Source organism: Juglans regia, chromosome 12, assembly GCF_001411555.2.
Source record: "Juglans regia cultivar Chandler chromosome 12, Walnut 2.0, whole genome shotgun sequence".
Taxonomy (NCBI): Eukaryota; Viridiplantae; Streptophyta; class Magnoliopsida; order Fagales; family Juglandaceae; genus Juglans; species Juglans regia.
The window spans coordinates 19,527,628-19,547,853 of NC_049912.1; the positions used below are offsets into that span (position 1 = coordinate 19,527,628).

At 34.8% G+C, this 20,226-nt stretch overlaps 1 protein-coding gene across 1 annotated transcript; it reads right to left on the minus strand.

Annotated features, from left to right (window-relative positions):
* Positions 1-1,509: 1,509 nt before the first annotated feature.
* Positions 1,510-2,852, minus strand: LOC108994761 (protein SINE3). The gene is made up of 3 exons (XM_035683779.1): positions 2,757-2,852; positions 2,533-2,664; positions 1,510-2,121 (listed from the first exon to the last, which is right to left on the minus strand). The coding sequence occupies exons 1-3, from the start codon at positions 2,850-2,852 to the stop codon at positions 1,684-1,686; spliced, it is 666 nt and encodes a 221-aa protein (XP_035539672.1). The 3' UTR covers positions 1,510-1,683.
* Between the last annotated feature and the right edge of the window lie 17,374 nt (positions 2,853-20,226).

Here is a 20,226-nt window from a genome sequence, read left to right on the forward strand (position 1 = left end):
TTAATACAGCTTCACTTGACTTTAAAAAGGAGATGTGCCAAAAGGCCACTTTAGCAAAGTAGATGTTTGTCATTAGGAGTTAAATCAACAAGACACGTGTCAGGACAGGAAAGTTCCTAATGAAATCACTTCAACTTCGGCCAGCTTTGGATTCTCGATTTCGGCCCATTCCGGTCCGCAAACTACACACCCGAAAAACCTATTTGTGGCCCAAAAGGAAGCTCAATAAATGGATACCAGGAATGGTTAAGGTTACATGATGTCTAGGTGAAACATCTCCAAATAGCTGTTTTAGCCAAGTGGAAAAGGACATCCTCAGAGGGAAGTGGAGAAACTTTTGTGGAGTTACAAGAGTTGAGGCAGATAGCTGTTTTAGTAACAATATGCTAGACAGCTCATCTTTTATGAAAGGTGAACTCAAGGATTAAGAGGGTGCTAGCATATATCCAATACAAGATTGCCCGGGACGGCAAAGATAGCAGAGCAATTACAAGAGTCGTGAAAAACAGGCTTCTAGTTGAGGCAGCTAACTTATAGTGGTGTTTTTTTTTTTCATACTTCTTTCCGCCAGAAAAAATAAGGTGCGGTTGGGATAATGAGATGAGATGAGAAAATTTTAAATAAAAGATGAAAGTTGAATAAAATATTATTAGAATATTATTTTTTAATATTATTATTATTTTAAGATTTAAAAAAATTGAATTGTTTATAATATTTTGTATGAGAATTTAAAAAAATTATAATAATGAGATGAGATGAAATACTTTCACTATCCAAACTGTATATAAGATCTTAATAATAAAAGGCGACTGAAGAAGTATTTATAGCCTCAAAGAGACATCACAAAGAACAAGGTATTCTAGAATACACCCGATCAGATTTTTGCAAATCAAGATGATAGCTTATCTGATACCTCGAACATCAAAGGGCTGGTTACATTAAGATATAGGGCTTTCTGTATGTGTATGTGTTATTATCTCTTCTTCGTAACTTAATTGCATCTTCTCAAACAAAATTTGGGAGCTACAGCCTACGGTGTTTAAATAAGAAAGGTCCTACAGTTTCCTCACATCCACAAATATCTCTTGGTGAGCATGTCATATAATTTCCCCTCCATTGTATGTAACTACTCATCTCATCTAATTTCAACTAATAATCTCACTACTATTCACAAATCATCTTAATTCATCTCATCTCATCTTACCATCCAAACAAACTCTAAATATTTATCAACACCACACGCAAAATAGCTACTTCAAGAAAACCTAGAGGTTCATTTCCAGTGTATGTCACCATCGGGGGCCATGGCAATAGAGCTTGAATTTGTAAATTCCATAGAAATAGTTCAATGAGTTTAGAATCAATATGAAAAAATATAATTTGAACAGTTCATATGACCAGTTAGTCTAGAAATTTCTTCATGTGTACTGCATAAACCATTTGAAACGATGTAAATTCTCTTGATCACACAGGCATATCATAATATTCAATTTTGTGAGATAGTGCTCAACCAAATCACTTCAAATTACACCCGTGGTCAATGCAGGAGGACTGTACAATTCTTTGCACTCTCATGTAGAAAATAATACGGAGTAAAATGAAGATGCAAAGCATCTCATATTGGAGCAAAATTAGACCTAGAATGCTAAACGACAAAAGCTCTTACCACTTGTAGTTTTTGGCTCAAGTTGGAAGAGGTCCTCTGAAAGAGTTTTGAACCGCTGAACCGAAGAAGAAAGCTACTGCCACTGCAAGGATCCACAAGAAGAAACAGAGGAGAACTATTTGAATTTTCATCAAAATGAGTTCGCCAATGTGGTCTTTCTCTTCTGGATGAGGGTAGAACTCGCCAATAACAATCTCAATTAGGGCATCCATAATCCTCTTAGATCGAGGATCTGTACCTGCAGACTTCAGGACCCGAGATCGACTTCTTTTGAGAAAATTGATTGCAGTCTCTACCTCTACATAACTGATCTTCGAACCACCTGATTCGAAGGTTCCATACTGGTGTCCCGGTTCGTCCATTTCAGCTGTGACCGTGGAGGATGGAGTATGGTCAGAAGCAAACAGTGATTCTGATGAAGCAGAAAGAGCCGGACTCGCCGCCATCAAGAAGCTCTAAAGAAAAGAGGCAGGATTCAGAAACAGATTGCTTAATCAATCAAGTACATTATGTGAGAATTTTCATTTCATTTCTATGTCCTAAGTTTTTTAAGGAACAAAACGGTGCAATTTAATATGGACTGAAAGAAAGCTTACATACTGCATCAGCATATTGATCGTTCGCAATGATTAAAATCAATACAATTTTGAAAGAAGAAGAATGATTGTGTATGTTAAACAACATTTGCACCTTTCATTTCGCAGAAAACCAATAACTTAAAAAAAAATAAAAAAAATCACATAACGCCATTTTCTGGTTTCTTTTCTTCAGAGAATTGAGATAATTTAGAGAAATTAAAAGCATCAAAACGCTCATTACAGACGGCGATAAATATAGAACCAGGATGAAATTAGATCCGGATTTACTTCTGAGATTTCTCTAAAGTGATCAGTGTCGGCGATCTCAGAAACTGAAAATAAATCTTCCGGTTCCTTTGGTGATTCTGTAACATCTTCGGAAAGGGATGTAAATGCAGAGTTCAAGCTCTTCTTCGCGATCTTGAGAAGAAGAAGAAGAAGAATGAGAAATCGAAATCGGATGCGGCGGAGAGGAACGCACAAATTAGAAAATAAGAGCTTAGATTTGGTGCCTTTCGTATCTTCTTCGACGAGAAGTCCTTGGTTCTTCGATCCAAGAGCTCTGAGGAACGGGCCTGTTCCTTCCGGGGAGTTGGGTGCTCCTTCATTTCGCTCTATTTCGCGCGGAAACTTTTGAATTTCAATTCTTTTACGTGTCGGGAATATGAAAATACGTATATAAAAATAAAACGTTAGTCTGCAAACAAATTTAAAATTTTACTTAAAAAATTGCGACATATTATAATGTAATATATTAAGGGTTATTCTATACATCAGTCACTGTTCACTAACACTTAACAATTTTTTTTTTCTCCTTGCCTGAATGAAACATGTGTTTTGGGTTTCAAAAATTTTCAGGTATTTCTTCACTGTTGCTCAGTCAATCTCTTGTGTTTCTCTGCCAATCTCCTGTGCTTCTATGAATTTGTGTTTTTTTTTTAATATAGAAAATAGACATCATTTCATTTCATAAAAGAAGTTACATTTGTGACTCAAGTTACAAGTCAAACTAACATCTGTTATAAGCTTCTCCGTACACAAATATATTTGCGATGGGCATTGTCTGAACTTCAAAAAACTCTCAAAAGAGAATATCAATCTTTGTATAAAACAGAGGTAAAAACAACCCGCATCCAAACTCCATCCTCCAAAGGAGGAGAAGTGAACACCACATCCATCCTTCTAACTGGAGGAGGGAGGAACCAACACTGCTATGAGCATAAGTCCAATAGCCTATTTCATTTATTTTCCTACAAAACAAAACCAGCAAACAAACACCAACAAAACACACTGACATAAAGTTGGAAATACAAAAATCGAAAACAACAAACACCAACAAACAATAATCAAAAAAAGGAAACAGTGGTGGTGTGTGAATGACACATGCCACTCTGGGAAGAAGTTGTTTGGTCAGTCAAGACAGTGCCGGAGTCACTGGACCCTGAGCTGCCGCGCATGGCATCAACGAAAATAATATTAAAATAATATTTTTTAATATTATTATTGTTTTGAAATTTGAAAAAATTGTAATGATAAGATGAGAAGCCAAAGTTTGAATTTACAGAAGTACTGTTTGGTGGATCTATACTCCATTGTAATGAATTCTACCAAGTCAGAAGCCGTGGATCTATACTCCATTGTAATGAATTCTACCGAGTCAGAAGCCAAAATTATAATGGGAAAACAAATTCTCCATTTGCAACAAGAACCTTCCGGGTGGGGGAGGAAAAGCAGAACCCCAATGGGCTTTTGACTTGTTTCCCTTATGATCAGAAGAGAGATAAATCAATCTACTATAAAAACATTTCTGAAGCTAGCTGCTACTCCACTAAACACTTATCACCCGATTCTATTGCACTTCTTGGGCTTTAAGGGAAGATATTATGGTAGAAAGATATTTATGAAACTTCTTTTCTTCAAGCAACTGAACACAAATATTCACACCAGAGTCAACACTCCCAAATCTATCTTGCATAAAGATAACATCATTTAGAACTACTTGTAGTTCAAGTCAGATAAGACAAACCACTTGCCTGAATAATTTTTTCATATTTATTTTCACAACCCAATCTTAAGTATTGCACGGGCGGACAATGATGTACGTGGGGAGGAAGGCACGAGGAGACGAAGGAGTTGCACACATTCGATTGATTTTGGGATTTTGGCTCACATTGGGTTTCATAGAGAGAAGCGGCTGAGGAGATTAGTGCTCGCGGATAATCAAGTCTCTGGCAGGCTAGGGATGAAGGCACAAAAGATTCACAGAGAAGAGGAGACAAATCCCATCAGGGAGGATGACGCGAAAGGGATGATGTTGGCGCGAGAAAGAAGAGCCGGTTCATTTGTTAGTGAATCCGGTTTGACACATCAGGTGTGGGATGTAAATTAGATAAACTAGCTGATGAGAAGAATTTCTCATATATTAAATTTATTTTAAGATAAAAAGAATTTTATAGCTTAATGAGTTCCATTAAATCACGTTAGTGTATAAACTTCATTATATAAAATTTGTGTGCAAACCAAATGCTATAGAAATTGTAATATATTGGATGCTCAACTTGGGCCTAGACCTTCTTTCATCAGGAGGAGCTTTATCTCAGCTATGGAACTAGTCAAAGAAGGCTTGTTGTGGAGAGTAGGGAATGGCTCTCAGATTAGAATCTGCGGGACAAAATGGATTCTAATACCTGCTTCTTATATTGTTCAGTCCCCTATAAAGGTGTTAGATGAGAATGCCACAGTTAGAGAGTTGTTGGATACTGATATGGAGATTGTGATAGAAGTTTGGTTTACTAGATCTTTAACCAACAAGAGGCAGACACGATTTGCAGTACTATTCCTCTTAGTAGGGTAGGTTCAGCAGATAAGATAGTTTGGAGGCCTTCAAAAAGTGGAGAATTTAGTGTTAAAACTGCCTATCATCTGGAAATGGAGAGGATAAGGAAAGAACAAGGAGAAACTTCAGCATGATCAACTAAGGAGTCAGCCTGGAAGATTTTATTGAATTTAAAAGTGCCAGGATTTGTGAAGCATTTCATTTGATTGCGGAGACTAATAGATCGACGTAATAGAGAAGTGGCGTACATGATAGATGGCTGTAGGCGGAATATGGTTGGAGATCATAGATCGAATGTTTTTACTTTTGGACAAAAATAATCAGAACAGCTGAGGAAACTTATATGATGAGAGATGAGATCAACAAAACACGACTAGAAAACATGCTCGGAACAGCAAATAATTCAGTCAAACATGAATTAGGAGCTAATTAACGGTGCGGTTGAATTAATGTAGGCATCAGGCCGGGCCCGGATCAGGAAGGGATCATTAGCTTATACCTTGAAATTATTGATCTTAATTTAAATTTAAGTGGAGGGTCCTGACAATATTGCTAATTAATTTATGTTGAATTATTCTTTGAAATCTTCGTCGACGCGAATCATGAGACCACTTGAAAATTTTCCAAACAGTAGTAGTACAATATTGTTTGAAAAAGAAAAGCACTGAATAATATTGTTGTACATTATACATACGTATGTATAATATAATATATATATATATAAATATAATATGTATGTATATCTATTCTATTATAATAAGTGGCTATTTAACTGCTACGTATAGTAATTTTTTCTTATTTTTCTGTTAAATTTTCTTGTTTTCCCGTTTATATTGTAATTAAGTCTGTTACTTGTAATTAAGTCTATTACTTACCCTTCTAGTGCACCCATTATTGAGACCAACCATGCAACGAAGACGTCCATACTCAACAAGAGTGGAGGAGTGGTGCAAAGAACTGGGAGGTGGAGAAGATTTCTTCGGATGGGTGGCAGTTGAATACTGAGAGAGAGAGTGATGTGAGAGAGACCAACTAATGAAAGAGAGAGAGATTACAGGAAGAAAGAAAGCACGACATGAGGGAGAGAGGGAACTCACCATGAGATTGTGAGAGGCATGCGACAGAGATAAGTGACGGTGGCAAGTGGCTGAACAACAAAGAAACATAGAGTGTTGAGTGAGAGAGCATGGAGAGAGAGAGAGAGAGAGAGAGAGAGAGAGAGAAATGCTTTGGGTGGCCGAAACTTACCCAATGAAGGAAGAAGAAGTAGCGGCATCGTGTGATGGAGGTTGAGTTTATGGTACATCCAAGCTCGGCTAAGAACGTCGGCCAACAAGTTTGAAATCAACGGAGGCCGATCTCAACGTGAAGCCTCCCAATGAAGGAAGAAGAAGCAGCGGCACAGCGCGACGGAGGTGGAGTTTATGGTACTTCCAAGCTCGGCTAAGAATGTCGGCCAACAAGTTTGAAATCAACGGAGGCCGATCTCAACGTGAAGGCTATGATGGAACTAGCAAGCGATAGTTTGCTATGTTTCGGGAGTGGGAATACAGGGGATAATGCTACCCACTGCCAAGGCTCCTCCACACAGCTGCCACAACGTTGCCTTACCATTCTGAAACCCAGCCACAGCCTCCCTTTAACACCCAAAAACCACCTCTGTTCTGCTTTTAAAAAAAAGTCTCCCACCGTGCTCCCCTTCGTCGGCCTCTCACTAGGTGTTGCACCTTGCGTCACCTCCACCTGCACGGAAGCTGCCGCCGAGTACTGTGTGTCACTCCAACAACTTTCCTCTCGATAAGCCATTGCTGAACTCCTCCATTACTTTATGAACATATTGTAATTACTTTGTATATTTATTTAATTACTTTATGCTTGGACGTTAAAATCTTGGTTATGCGTTCTTTGAGTGTGATGGTAGTATTTATTGTGGTGGCAATGATGCTATTTTTATTTCTCTATGTTATTCTAATGTATCTTGACTTTAATTTTGAACTAATCTTTTTGCTTTCTAATGTGTCCAAATATGTAATTATTATACTTACCGACCTATCATTATCCAAAGATATTTGCTAAAGTTTGATTTCTTTTCTTTTTTTCTTTTTTTTTTTCTCTCTCTATGCATTAAATTATTCATTAATGAAGTTTTTTTTTTTTTAAAAAAAACTAAATTATTTGTGTAAAATTCCTGTTTAACCCAACTAGGCAAACGTGCTTCGTGCTCCTGACCTAGTGTATATAATATATCCATATGTATGTTTAAATTAAGCACTATACATTCATCCAACGTACGATTCCTAATTTGAAGATTAACCTGCCCACCAATTAAATCACGATTATATATCCATGATTAATTATCAAACCATAGAATATTAATAATATCGAAAAGCTTGACAATCAGTGTATATATATATATATATATATATATATATATTTAATTCAGTGAAATTAATAACTTCTTTGGTGGATATGATCATAAATAGCTAGGTTAATTGTTTCCAAAATGATGGCCGCCATGGTGCAATAATTGTGGCAAGTGGCCGCAAGCCACGTGGTACCATAATTATTACTATAAAAAAATTGCTTAATTGTGGCTAGTTATTTCTTGTAAAAATGACTATATATATTTTTTTTTTATCAAAATGAGTTTATTTTCATTGTAAATAGTCATTCTTATCGTAAATAATCCTTCATAAATATTCATTTTTCTTGTAGTTTAATTACTTTCTTAGTGCTTTTTGACTTTATTGTATCACCCTATTAAGATTAAGATACGAATAGTTAGCTAGGAGATGATCTTGATCTATATATATTGTCACCTTTGGCATTAATTCTTCATAAACATCTCCTACCCCAAAAGGCTAGGCTAGTTGCAGGTTTGTAATAATCATAGTAGTATTGTAATAATATCAGGATCTCGATCGTGCGTACCCAGATCATTGATTGTCATGATCATCATGAAAGCCCTAGTATTTCATGTTCTGATCTTTGTTGCAATCATCCTCTTGATCTTTGCATCTGATCTGCAAGCTGCCAATGAAGAAAGGGTGCTCCCAGTAGTACTGAAGGAAGGTAGGCAGAAGCCCAACCGTCGTCTCCTGACCGAAGCGAGTAGTACTACTGCTCTTCCTGATCAAACGGGCAACGCTGGTGCTAACAGCAGTACAAAAGACGAAACTTCCAACAACGTTAGCGCAGTAAACAATGAAACTGGGGCAGCCGATCACAGCGAAGAAGAAGAACCAAACCCAGCCTATAAGAAAAATGGAAGTGTTCCTGCATCATCCACTACTGAAAGTAGTCGCCGTAATGGCAACTGTAACGGCCTTGAAGATCGAGATGAAAGACATGCTAAAGCTAGTAAGACAATATGCATCATTATACACAAATGAACCAAAGGCAGCTTATTAAGAGGACTCGTGTGTCATGCTGCACGTTGTATATAGTAGATATACTCGAGATAAGCTAGCATATATGGCGAATGTTAATTAGTTTCACGACGATCATGAAGTAGTCGATATGTATATATACAGTACATATGTGTACGCTATATTCTAGCTGATCTGTGTATGTGCGACGGTTTTGGTTAATTTCTGGGTTGTAAGAAAGTGTGTGTATATATATATATATATATATATATATATAATATATATATATATATATGTAGGTCATCATGTAATTAGATCATGTAAAAGGTCGACCATGCTTGTATATAATTATAGAAGTTGCTGGCATGGCTTTGCGTTTGCTTGTATTAATAGAGATATGCTGTCTTCTTGGCTCGGCCAACATATATAGTGAATCACATCATTTAATTAGAATTACAATCGGGAGTGAAGAAGATCGATCGATATGAATAATAAATCAAGAATATTGAGGTTTTCGTCTGAAAGATCATATATACATGACTAATTATGATCGGATCATGAGGTTAATGTCGGTGGAAGTATCTGGGAATTACTTGGTTTTGGAATGCAAAATTAAATATTGATATTAGCTCATCATAAGGAGTCAGGACGAATGGTAAGGATGAATATTTGAGAATTAGAAGGGGCCGGCATGCAGGACATGAAGGCCAGGAGATCATCAAAGACAGAAAATAATTACTATGTGCATTAGTAATATATTATATATCCACATAGACCCATAAAAGATTCTATATCTCTACCACATCATGATCTTATTGTGAGGACGGGAAGAAGTCAAAACTCTAATAAATTATCTAAAAGGATTATAAATAACAACGCCATTTTGGATTTTGTTTTTCAAAACTTCATTGAACTTGTTTTTAATCAAAACATTATATATTGATATTTGATTCCTATATCTATATATAATATATATATATATATATATATATATATATTTATATAATAGGGGCAAACTTTTACTAATAAGGCTTTATTTGAGGTTACGTTAGGAGTCTTAAAAAGTGTTTTAATAGCCTTAAAATCACTTTAATGATAAAATTAAGTTGTTTGGTTGATTCATATTAAAGTGCTAATTTTTAATATAAAAAGCTAAAAGGTACATTTCAAGAAAATTATCAAATGAATTTTGATTTGATGTTTATATAAATACATATATATATATATATATATATATATATATATATATACACACACACACATTTGGGGAAGTGAGTTTCGAATCTAAGACCTCCATTTTAGAGGCTGGGGATTTATGTCAATCAGGCCATAGACCTTTGACTACTGTTGATGCTTTTCCTCAAATGTACTTTTCCGAATTTATTGAAATGTAGTTACACTTAAAAAAAAAAAATGTCAATGGACAAGAATATCCATATAAATTTTAAATAATTACAACTTTGCCCTTGTCTTATCTTATTGAGTGACAACCACATTTTATCAGTATTTTCTATTTTAATTTGAATTTCAAATTTCAAATTTTAAAATTTTGATTATTTTTAGCAGTTTACACATCAACATGTATGGTTATGTAAATAAAATTGTAACTATACAATTTCCATCTTTAAAAAGTCAAATAATCTTTTATGCCATTTATTTTTTAAAAACTATTTACTATTTGGTTACTATATATCAAAAACACTTTCAAACGTGTTATATTTCTTTAGAAATAATATAAAAAAAAGTACCTTTTGAGATAGAAATGACATAAATGGCCTGTTTGAGGTTGCGTTAGGAGTCTTAAAAAATGTTTTAATAAGCTTAAAAGCTCTTTAATGGAAAAATTAGGTTGTCGGATGTTACATGTTAAAGTACTTTTTAATCTCAAATAAGCTAAAAAGTACGTTTGAATAAAAATATCATTTACGTGATTTTCCGGATAATTCAAAATGTAGTTCAAATTTTAAAAAGATTGTCACTGGGCAAAAATACTCATACAACTTTTAAATAATGCCAACTTCCAAACTTTTAAGTATATAATCATAATTTTTAAAAAATCAAATGAACTTCATTTATACCTCAGAAAATACTTTTTTAATATGTTTCCAAAGAAATGTAACATGTTTAAAAGTGTTTTAAACATATGGTTACGAAACAATAAATAACTTTTTAATAGCAGAACTTATTACTTAAGTGCTATAAGTTATATGTTCTAAAGTTATAAGTTATATCTGTCACTATAATCTCAAACATGCACAAAAGGTCATATGAAAGTTGTAGTGTCGTGCATGTAATAAGATCAAGGGGTAAAACTATAATTATATGAATGGTGTATGGATATTTTCACCCAGTGACAACCTTTTTAAAAACTGGAATTACGTTCCACATTATTTGGAAAAGTATGTTTGAGGAAAATCATCAACTTACTTGTTAGCTTATTCAAGGTTAGAAAAGTACTTTAATATGTAACATCTAAACAACCTAATTTTATCATTAAAGAACTTTTAAAGCTATTTTAAACATTTTTTAAGACATCTAATGCAACCTCAAACAGGCCCTAATTGGTGGATGCCATATTGAGATGATCATATAGATAATTCCAAGTCCACATGACATATCTTAATTAGAATTTCTTTGAATTAATATTGTAATGTTTATTTATATATAATTTCTTATTATTTTTTAAAAACCTAATGGGATGGATGATCAGTAGTAACAGAAATAGTACTGGCTAATTTTACAACAAAACTATTTTTTGACGAATCGACACTCGTTCTGATCATCATGCGTCCACTACGTACGTACTAATATTCAACTTGCACATATTATAATATATATTCACCATATTTAATATTCGCCCAAGTTGGGGATTGTTGACCTTCAACTAGCTAATTGTTACTTAACTCTAGAGTACTTAATTGACAACTTCGGTTTTCAGTAAAAATTAGTAATTCGAATGGCAAGAAATATTTTATCAAGCAACATGATCAATATTATTAGATCACTAGCTAGGCTACTGCAGATACACGTACATACATGCATGATGATGTTGATAAAACATTTACATCATGTTGCTAACATACATATATATGGGGGAAAATAAATATCACCATGCATGCTTGGGAGCAAGCTAGCTAAGTACTATATATACTTGTGCTAGCCAATATTGAGGCTTTGCCATCATTTATATCAAAGATCAAGAATATAAACTCGGCCATAAGAAACTCCAACTTCCAAGAGTGCCTTAACAATGATATATATTATAAGTTGGCGAATTAATTATTTGAAAAGCTAGTGATTGATCGACTGAACCAATATTAATATATGATAGATCGATTGGGCTCCTCTCCATTAATGTTCCCAAGCTCAAACAATGATGATGATTGTTAACGTCGTGTTTCGTACGTCTTTGGGCCAAGTTCCAGCAACTCAAGTTTTTAGAACTGGGCCTACGAAGATAGAGAAGAAAGGCAACTAGGAGAGGGTGGCCTTGGGGTCAGGGAGTCTCTAATGCCAAAGTCAGTAAAATCTCTTGAAAGTTTGTAAATAAGTAATAGAGTCTAGGGATTAGATAGAATTTTTCGTACCTGAGAGTTGCTATTTATATCAGGAGTCTGGGGGGACAGATCTTGTTTGCCCCCATGGAGTCCGTGTTCTTCTTATTGTTCCTTTCATCAGAGTCCTTTAATGCGGCGTGGCTCTGCAACAATGCCATTAATGTGGCATGTAGCTAGAGTAGTAGTGTCATTAATGCAGCGTGATTCTCCCATTTGCCTCACCCTGCTGGCGTCCTTGGTGGTCCGTCAATGCCTTCCATGTCAGAGGATCGAGGGTCCCCTGTACTTTCTGCCCATTACGCGGACAAACACTCAAGGGCTGGACATTGTTCAAGGGGTCTCCATGTCAGCGAGTCTCATCCCTCTGCAACACGTTCCCTCATGCAAGTAGCGTTCAGAGGAGCCTACCCTTGGGCCGGGCCAAAGAGTCTACTTATTTTGAGCTGGGCCTTTGCTTATTGTCCCCTTAGTTGCCATTCTCAGGCCCGCTAAGACAAAGGGAGGAAAAACTCCTTACAATGATGATGCATGGCCTTCTTCCCGTTTGAGGATCCACATTTCAACCAAGAAATTTCCAAAGGGATCCAATTACAATATATATTGGAAGCAAAGTTAATTGGAGCCATGTTTCTATTTCAGAAAGTATTGTTCATGCTGCTTCTCACGTTGATGAGCTAACATGGTAATACTCTGCTTGAAAGATAATAATAATTATAAGACGTTCAATATTTGTGAGTATGTAAGGGTTTTTATGTGCTAGGTAGCTCTTTGTGTAGTATACATTTCAAGTCTTCCATAATGCATGGTCGACATCCGTCATGCATAATTAATTAAGGATAAAGGATATCAACTAGAGAGAGAGGGCCGGGAGGGGGAGGAGGAGATGAGTAGTCATTCATGTGAGATATTCACTCAGGGTGAAAGAGATCGATGATCAAGAGGGAAGCTGATCGGAAATAGAAAAGAACCAATTGGCCGGTATTCATGCATGTAGAGATATTTTTATGCTAGCTTTAAGTGAAATCATGCATCCTAGTTTGTAAAAAATTAAGTTTATTGCAAAATAACGGGGAAGGTGTAAACCCATGCTTTCAAGGCAAATTAAGATAAGGGATATATGTTCTCAATAATTTATAATTGTGTAAAAAAAATTGAATTATAATGGTAATGTTTCTTTGAATTATATTTCGAGATATATAAGCTGTCATACTCACTCACATCTACTTGATCGATTTAATATATTTCGAAGTAGCATTTGATCACTAAAGTAATTGACCTAACAGAAAAGAAGAAAATAAATGAGTATTTATATATATATGACTACATCACGCAGCATATATATTAATTGGGGTGATTACTCGCTGAAAATTATAAGCTTAAATTTGCAACAAATTAAGAGACATACACGTACGGTACCTACTCTTATATATGATTAGTTTTTGGACGAGGGAACCCTTCCACCTTGGTGTAAATACGAGGTGGAAAACAATAATCCAAGATATAAGCTGTAGCTAGGCCGATACATATAAGAAAAATCAAGATGATCATGAACTAATTAGTGCAAAATCTATAATGCCGTGACACTTTATAAATAGCAATGCCAACTAGCTAGAAATGTGGATATAGTCAGCAATTCATATATAAAGGAAGAACAAAATGAAGTGGACGATGACGATCGATCGATCGATATAATTTATATAGTGTTGTTAAAATCTTTTCTTGACGTGAATCATGAGACTACTTGAAAAGTTGGAGTAAAATATTAGGGCACGTACCTGATTAATTCGAGATCAATCGATGGATCTTATATATATATATATATATATATATATATATATAGGTTTTGAGAATAAGAAAAACATGCGAGGTTGAACTTGCAAGTTGGATTAATACTTAATCCCCTATTATGCTTCAAATATCTATATATTATATATATGTGTGTGTGTGTGTGTGTGATCTAAATGATAAGATTAGACTATTTATAAATATCTTCACTACTCTATAGTTTTCACGATATAGACCTTGAAATGTTACTTTATTTTTTTTTAAAGAAAGGTACTAAATGTTAGTAGTTGTATGTCTTGCAAATTACTTAATTCGAGCTAGTTTTGTCATTTCTCCCTTGAAAGCTTATTCAGAAAAATCTAGGGTTTCACATACATACATACACATATGAATCAGTAAACGCTTAAACTACTTCCATTGAGATTCTATAACATTTAAGCAATGTTTTTCATCGTGATCCCGAAAAGAGGGAAGAAAGAAAATATGGAGAACCTAGAGATCAATAGAAATTATAAGGTCTCGTTTGTTGTCATGACTTCTCTCATTTCATCTAATCATTACAATTTTTTCAAATTTTCACACAAAATAAAATAAAAAATTCAACTTTTTCAAATCCGAAAATGAAAATAATATTAAAAAAATATATTATAACAATATTATATTCAACTTTTAACTTTAATTTCAATTCATATCATCTCATCTGTGGAAACAAATGAGGCCTAAGAGTTTTTTTGTGTGTGTGCCTATGCCTTTTGCAGCTTTTTTGACGAGGATTAATTCCATGGACACTACAACAAATACCAATTTTTTTGGTGATGGATTTTGGTGGAAAAAGGCATGAAATCAGTGGGAAAAAGTCTATCACGGTAAATAATCACTACTGGCAAAAAATGCTAAAAGATTTAAAAAAACAAAAAATGGAAAATCAAGAAAATAAGATTGAGCCAAAAATAATCAAAATAGATGGTCTAATACAGGTTAAAAATATATATACAAACCCAAGAGATCCAAATTCACACACATCACAATTTTAAAAACATAAGTAAAATTGTGCTAATATCTTCACAAGAACCCTCATTGGAAGAGCTATGATGAACGATCACGGTCTTTTTCATGCAAAATGGAATTGGATGCTCCTCATTCATTCATGGCATGGATCTCCTCATTGGAATTTTTTTAAGTTTCAATTTTTCCAGGTCAATATACGAAAGATAAAATTAATGGATTGATGTCATATAGATTTCTACTCATGTTCTAGGGTCTAAATTGAGAGAGATTGATAATTTGTAAGTTTATATAACCATATTCAATTTTTTTATTTTTTTTTTATTATTATTATTTTTTTTTATGAATAAACTGATCTCATTAATCAATTTCAAACACATACAATCAAACCAGTATTACAAAGGAAAAAATAGGATACAAGTGCTGATCTCATTGACTCTTTTCCTTAGAAACCGCTTGAAGAATACAAGATGGACACATCTCGATATCATACATGTCTTCAGTACACTCGTAGGCCGCTTGAGCAAGCCTGTGAGTTGCCATGTTAGCCTCCCGGTATACATGTGAGGTGGAACAAACAGCAGCTGAGGATAGAACCTCTTTGGCATCTGATATGAGACAACCACCTAAGCTCCAGTTAGAACTGTCTTGGTTCATTTGGTCCACTACTTGCTTTGAATCCCCCTCCAAACAGATGTGCCTTATTCCAATCTCCTTACAAAAAACACAAGCCAAAAGTAACCCATATGCTTCAGCATAAAAAACACTGCCCCTCAAGGGTCTGTTAGCACGAAGGGCACCTATCACTAGACCTTGATGATCTCTGATAATTATCGCGATGCCAATCCTTCCCATCCTCGTTTGCACAGCTACATCCCAGTTCACTTTTAGACTTCCTACTGCAGGCTTAGTCCTACTGCATCCCATATTCAATTTTATCTATATTATATATATACAGTTCTTCTATATATAGTCGTTATATACAATCGGTGTGCAATCGTTAACCCACGTCAGATTTTAAAAAGTTAAAAAAAAAAAGACGGAGAAGAAGAAAAATTGTGATTTCATTTGCACTCAACCAACTGCTATAGCATTTTTCATTTGCAAAATTGTGATTTCAATTGGAGAAGCAAAATGGAGGGAAAGTGTTCGGGCTCAAAGCAACACTGCGATCTGCTACGGAAAATCAGAGGTAAAAAATCTAGAAACTAAACTTCAAACTCATTTACCATTTCTAATTTTATCAATTTTAGGATTTTGATTTTCAGAGTTTACTCAAGCTATAGTTGAGGAGCTAAGCAACGAACGGTCACCGACTATTCTGATCGATCGATTCAGAAATTAATGCACGAATCCAAATGCAAACTGGTTCGATTTATTCTCTTACCCTTCATGAAAAAAAAGTCGAAGATTCGTTCATTTTCAATGCCTGATTGAAATGGAAGGTCTTGAGAGAAACACAGAGAGAGAGGGAAATAGAGTCTTCGTCTGTCTTTGAGGGAGAGAAAACAGAGAGGGAGGAAAATGGAGAGCCGAAGATTTGGGAAAATGGGGTAAAAAATTAAAACGGTGCATTTTAAATTTTTTCCACGTCAGGCATTTGCCCTGCGCTTGCACCAACCGACTGCCTATAACATTTTTCACATATATATATATAGGTGTATTGGACAATATTTATCTAGGGAGATAATCGGTTCAATCCGGTCTAAGGGGAGTCACGAACCGAAAATATTATTTTTGCCGGATTGGATTGTTAGCTATCGGTCTGGTCAATCCATTCGGTCCGATTTGATCCATTAACATCTTTTTACCTCTTTTTTCTTGTTTTGATAGAAAAATTAATACAAAAAGTTTATTAAACTAGTAAAATTAAAATTAAGTGATCTCTTTAACATTTTATATATGGTTAACAAATAGTAAATAATTCCATTGTATATATGATCAATGGTGATCCCTTGAATGAAAATTACATAATTAACTTATACAAATACTATATAAAATACTATATATATATAATATATAAAAAATATATTTAAAAATATATATATATATATATATATACATTTGGTTGGTCTCGATCCAGCCTAGTCCAAAAAACCACACCCCGAGACCGACCAATAAGACTATCGGTTCTATCTGGTCCGGTCAATTTTTTCGATATGGACCAATAGTCTTACAACCCTATATGTATCAAATGCTCAATAAATACTATAGGTTGCATAAGCTATATATATCTTCTGATCATTATACACCATTATATTTTTAGTATTTAATATCAAGCGAATGAGATGAGATAGATTAAATGTGATTAAAAAGAATATGATCAAAGGTTATATTAGCTTGAATTGAGCACGCATTGGCTATATACATGCCTAAATAGTAGTATTGTTAGGATTCACTTTAAATGTGTTTTTGTAGAAGACGAAACTTAGTACCACATCGAGGTCATTGCGCATGCATCAGTAGGACAGAACCTTAGTTGAAGGAGTAGCATGAATGATCACTCTTTTACACACTCATAGGTCACAAGGACTTGATCACCATCTTGTTTTAGAATAGAAAAATGCTGAATACAATCAGCTCAGGCAACCGAATTGTAACTGCCAGATCATCTCAAATGAAACGGTGTGTTTTATTTAAGAGAAAGTTGAAAATCGATAGGCCAAATGGGGGACATGCAACTCAGTGAAACGGTGTGTTTCACTTAGTTGAGCAAAACACACCGTTTTTGAAAAACAATTCAAGGGCTTCCCCCCTTCTCACTTCTCTGTGCCTGATTGCGATCCCCTTCTCCCTAACCCTAAGACCAACACGACAACGGCAGCTCATGCACGAAGCTAACATACGAAGCTCGAAGCTAGCCACGGAGACACGGAAGGAAGGCCTTAAGGTAACCTCCCCAATTTCTATTTCGATTTCGATTTCGATTACAAAAAACATTTAGATTTCACGATTGTAGGGCTAGAAATTTACAATAATATAGGAACTTCTTGAGCCATGCAAGTTTACCAAGATCTTCTCACGGGTACAAATTTCTATCTCTCTATTTTTTTTTATACAAAACTAGTTTATGCAACTATTGTCTTTTTTTTTTTGTTTCAGACGGTTACTATATGGTTCTATTTACAAAATTTAATTTTTGGAGTTGATTTTCATACTTTATTTATAATCTCTCCCGGCGCAGAAGGTGGAGATGAAGATGAAAGTGTCGATGACCAACATGTCAAGGTTGTTGACATTGTGGATAACTTTAGGTTTCAGGTGAGAAAGTTCACTGCTTTTAGTGTCTATTATCTTATTGATTTTCTGCTCTGGATCTAAAACATGTGGCTTTATCACATTCATGAAGAGGTGCATCAAGAATCTAACAACCAAATTGGAGACAGAGAAGCAATAGTTGTTTAAGAAGCACATTGAGGGAGCGACCAAGTTCCTCCTTCCGAAGCTCATTGATCTCCAATTGTATGTTCTCACTAATCTTCTCTAATATTTTCTATTTTTGTGCCTGATGAGAAAATTGTGTTAATTAGTTGGCTCATCTTTCTGGCAGTTTTGTGGGGGAAAGCATGCATGATGATGGCAGTTTGATTTTTGCATACTACAAGGAAGGTGCTACTGATCCGACCTTTATCTACTTTGCTTATGGATTGAAGGAAGTCAAGTGTTAAACAATGGTGGATCAAAACAAGCTTTGAGATGGCGATGTTTTCTGCAGTTTAGGTTTCAAGTTGTGTTACTATTTGTATTTCCTTCTTCTATTGGTACCATTGGAGGATAAAGTTATACTTTGTCAGAAGAGTTTCAGTTTTTGGGTGTTGTTATATTAATATGTGCTTTTTATGGTGGCGACATTGGGACAATTTATATACAGACCTTGGTGGAACATATCAAAGGGAACATATACATTTTAAGTGCATCTTAAAATGTATATGTTCATTTAAGTTAGTAGTTGATTTATTTAGTCATCCAATTTTGCTAATTGCAATATCTTAACCCTGCAGTTTAAGGTACAAGCGTTGGTGAAATTACAAGTACAACAACCAAGAGCCGAGCGAAACATTTAGGGATATAGAACTATTAGTTGTAAAAATCCTTCGCGGGCTGTAAAAAAATATTTATGTGTTCATTTTAATATATATGGGTTTGATTTTATATTAGTATCAGATTGACAGATGTGGATGTGCTTTTGTATTTGACAACTTCTAATCGTGAACTGTTATTAGTAGATGTCGGTTTGGAATGATATGAACCTGGAATGAGATGGTAATTTTGATTGCATATTCTTCATCTCCTGGACGTTGATTCGGTATATCTTCTCCATTTAGCAGATACAAACTTTTGAGAAAATGCAATTTTCTATGTGAGATAGTTCTCAAAACCAAAAAGACCTCATGCTTCATACACAGCAATACACAACAATGTAAAGTTTCACTCATTCAAAATTTATCAATTACAAAGGTGCTCACATCAAAACATAATTACAACTATAATTCATCATCAAAAGTTGTTGGAGGGAGCGGCTGCAACTATAATTACAGCAACTACAAGTCATCATCAAAATTTTCCCATGACTTGCTTTCGATTGGCTTGGAGGGAGTGGTTGCTACTGAGTTGTTTGTTTGGTATTGGTTCAGTGCTCTTGCTGTGACCATATTAAAAATGCCCTAAAAAGAAAAAAATAGAGATTAATCATTGAAACACCATTATAATGTCACTGTTATTCAGTTTGCTTAAATGGAGTATAGCAGCAGAGATGTCACAAAGAAACTTTAATTTTATAAGAAAATTCCCCTTCACTTTTTGATATAATACGAGGATGGAAAATACCAATCTCATCAAGGAAGACTTATAAAACCTAAACCTACACAAACCCTACCCCTCCCAGGTATATACTAATTTAGCAAAACTTGTTGGTGACAATCAAGGATGTGTCAATCCCACCACTTATAATTGAAAGAATAAAATTTTTGGTGTATGTATATATGTAAAGGTCTCCAATAAAACTAGGGAACCAGTTTCTTTGATACATCTGCAGCTAAATTTAGCTGAACATATGGGGACAAGGAATTCTTCTAAAATGATGTTCAACATAGTGATCTAAACATTCCTTCTTTTGTACCAAGAAATAGTTAGTAATCACAAGAAATAATTACCATTAGTAAGGAGTTTAGGGGGCATGGATTCTGCAAAAGAGAGGCTGAATCAAATTCTGATTTAGCTACTCCCATGCTTGGTCTACTAACTCTTGGAGTTGTTGGTGATGCTTTGTGAGGAGTTATGGATAAAGTAGACATGTCACATGTAAAGTCACATAAATATAGAGCCGAATTGAGAAAGCTTTGAATTAGATAGGAAATGGGAGATGTACAACCATAATCATGTGCAAGAACGCAACTGGAAACTTAAAAAAGTACATATGGATCTAAGCCAA

Bases quoted from the DNA above. Each gene is read 5' to 3' on its own strand.
- LOC108994761 (XM_035683779.1), bottom strand. From the start codon at position 2,852: ATGAAGGAGCACCCAACTCCCCGGAAGGAACAGGCCCGTTCCTCAGAG. The intron at 2,665-2,756 runs GCACCAAATCTA...CTTCTTCTCAAG, and splicing joins CGTCGAAGAAGATACGAAAG to ATCGCGAAGAAGAGCTTGAA. The intron at 2,122-2,532 runs GTAAATCCGGAT...TCTTTTCTTTAG, and splicing joins ACTTTAGAGAAATCTCAGAA to AGCTTCTTGATGGCGGCGAG.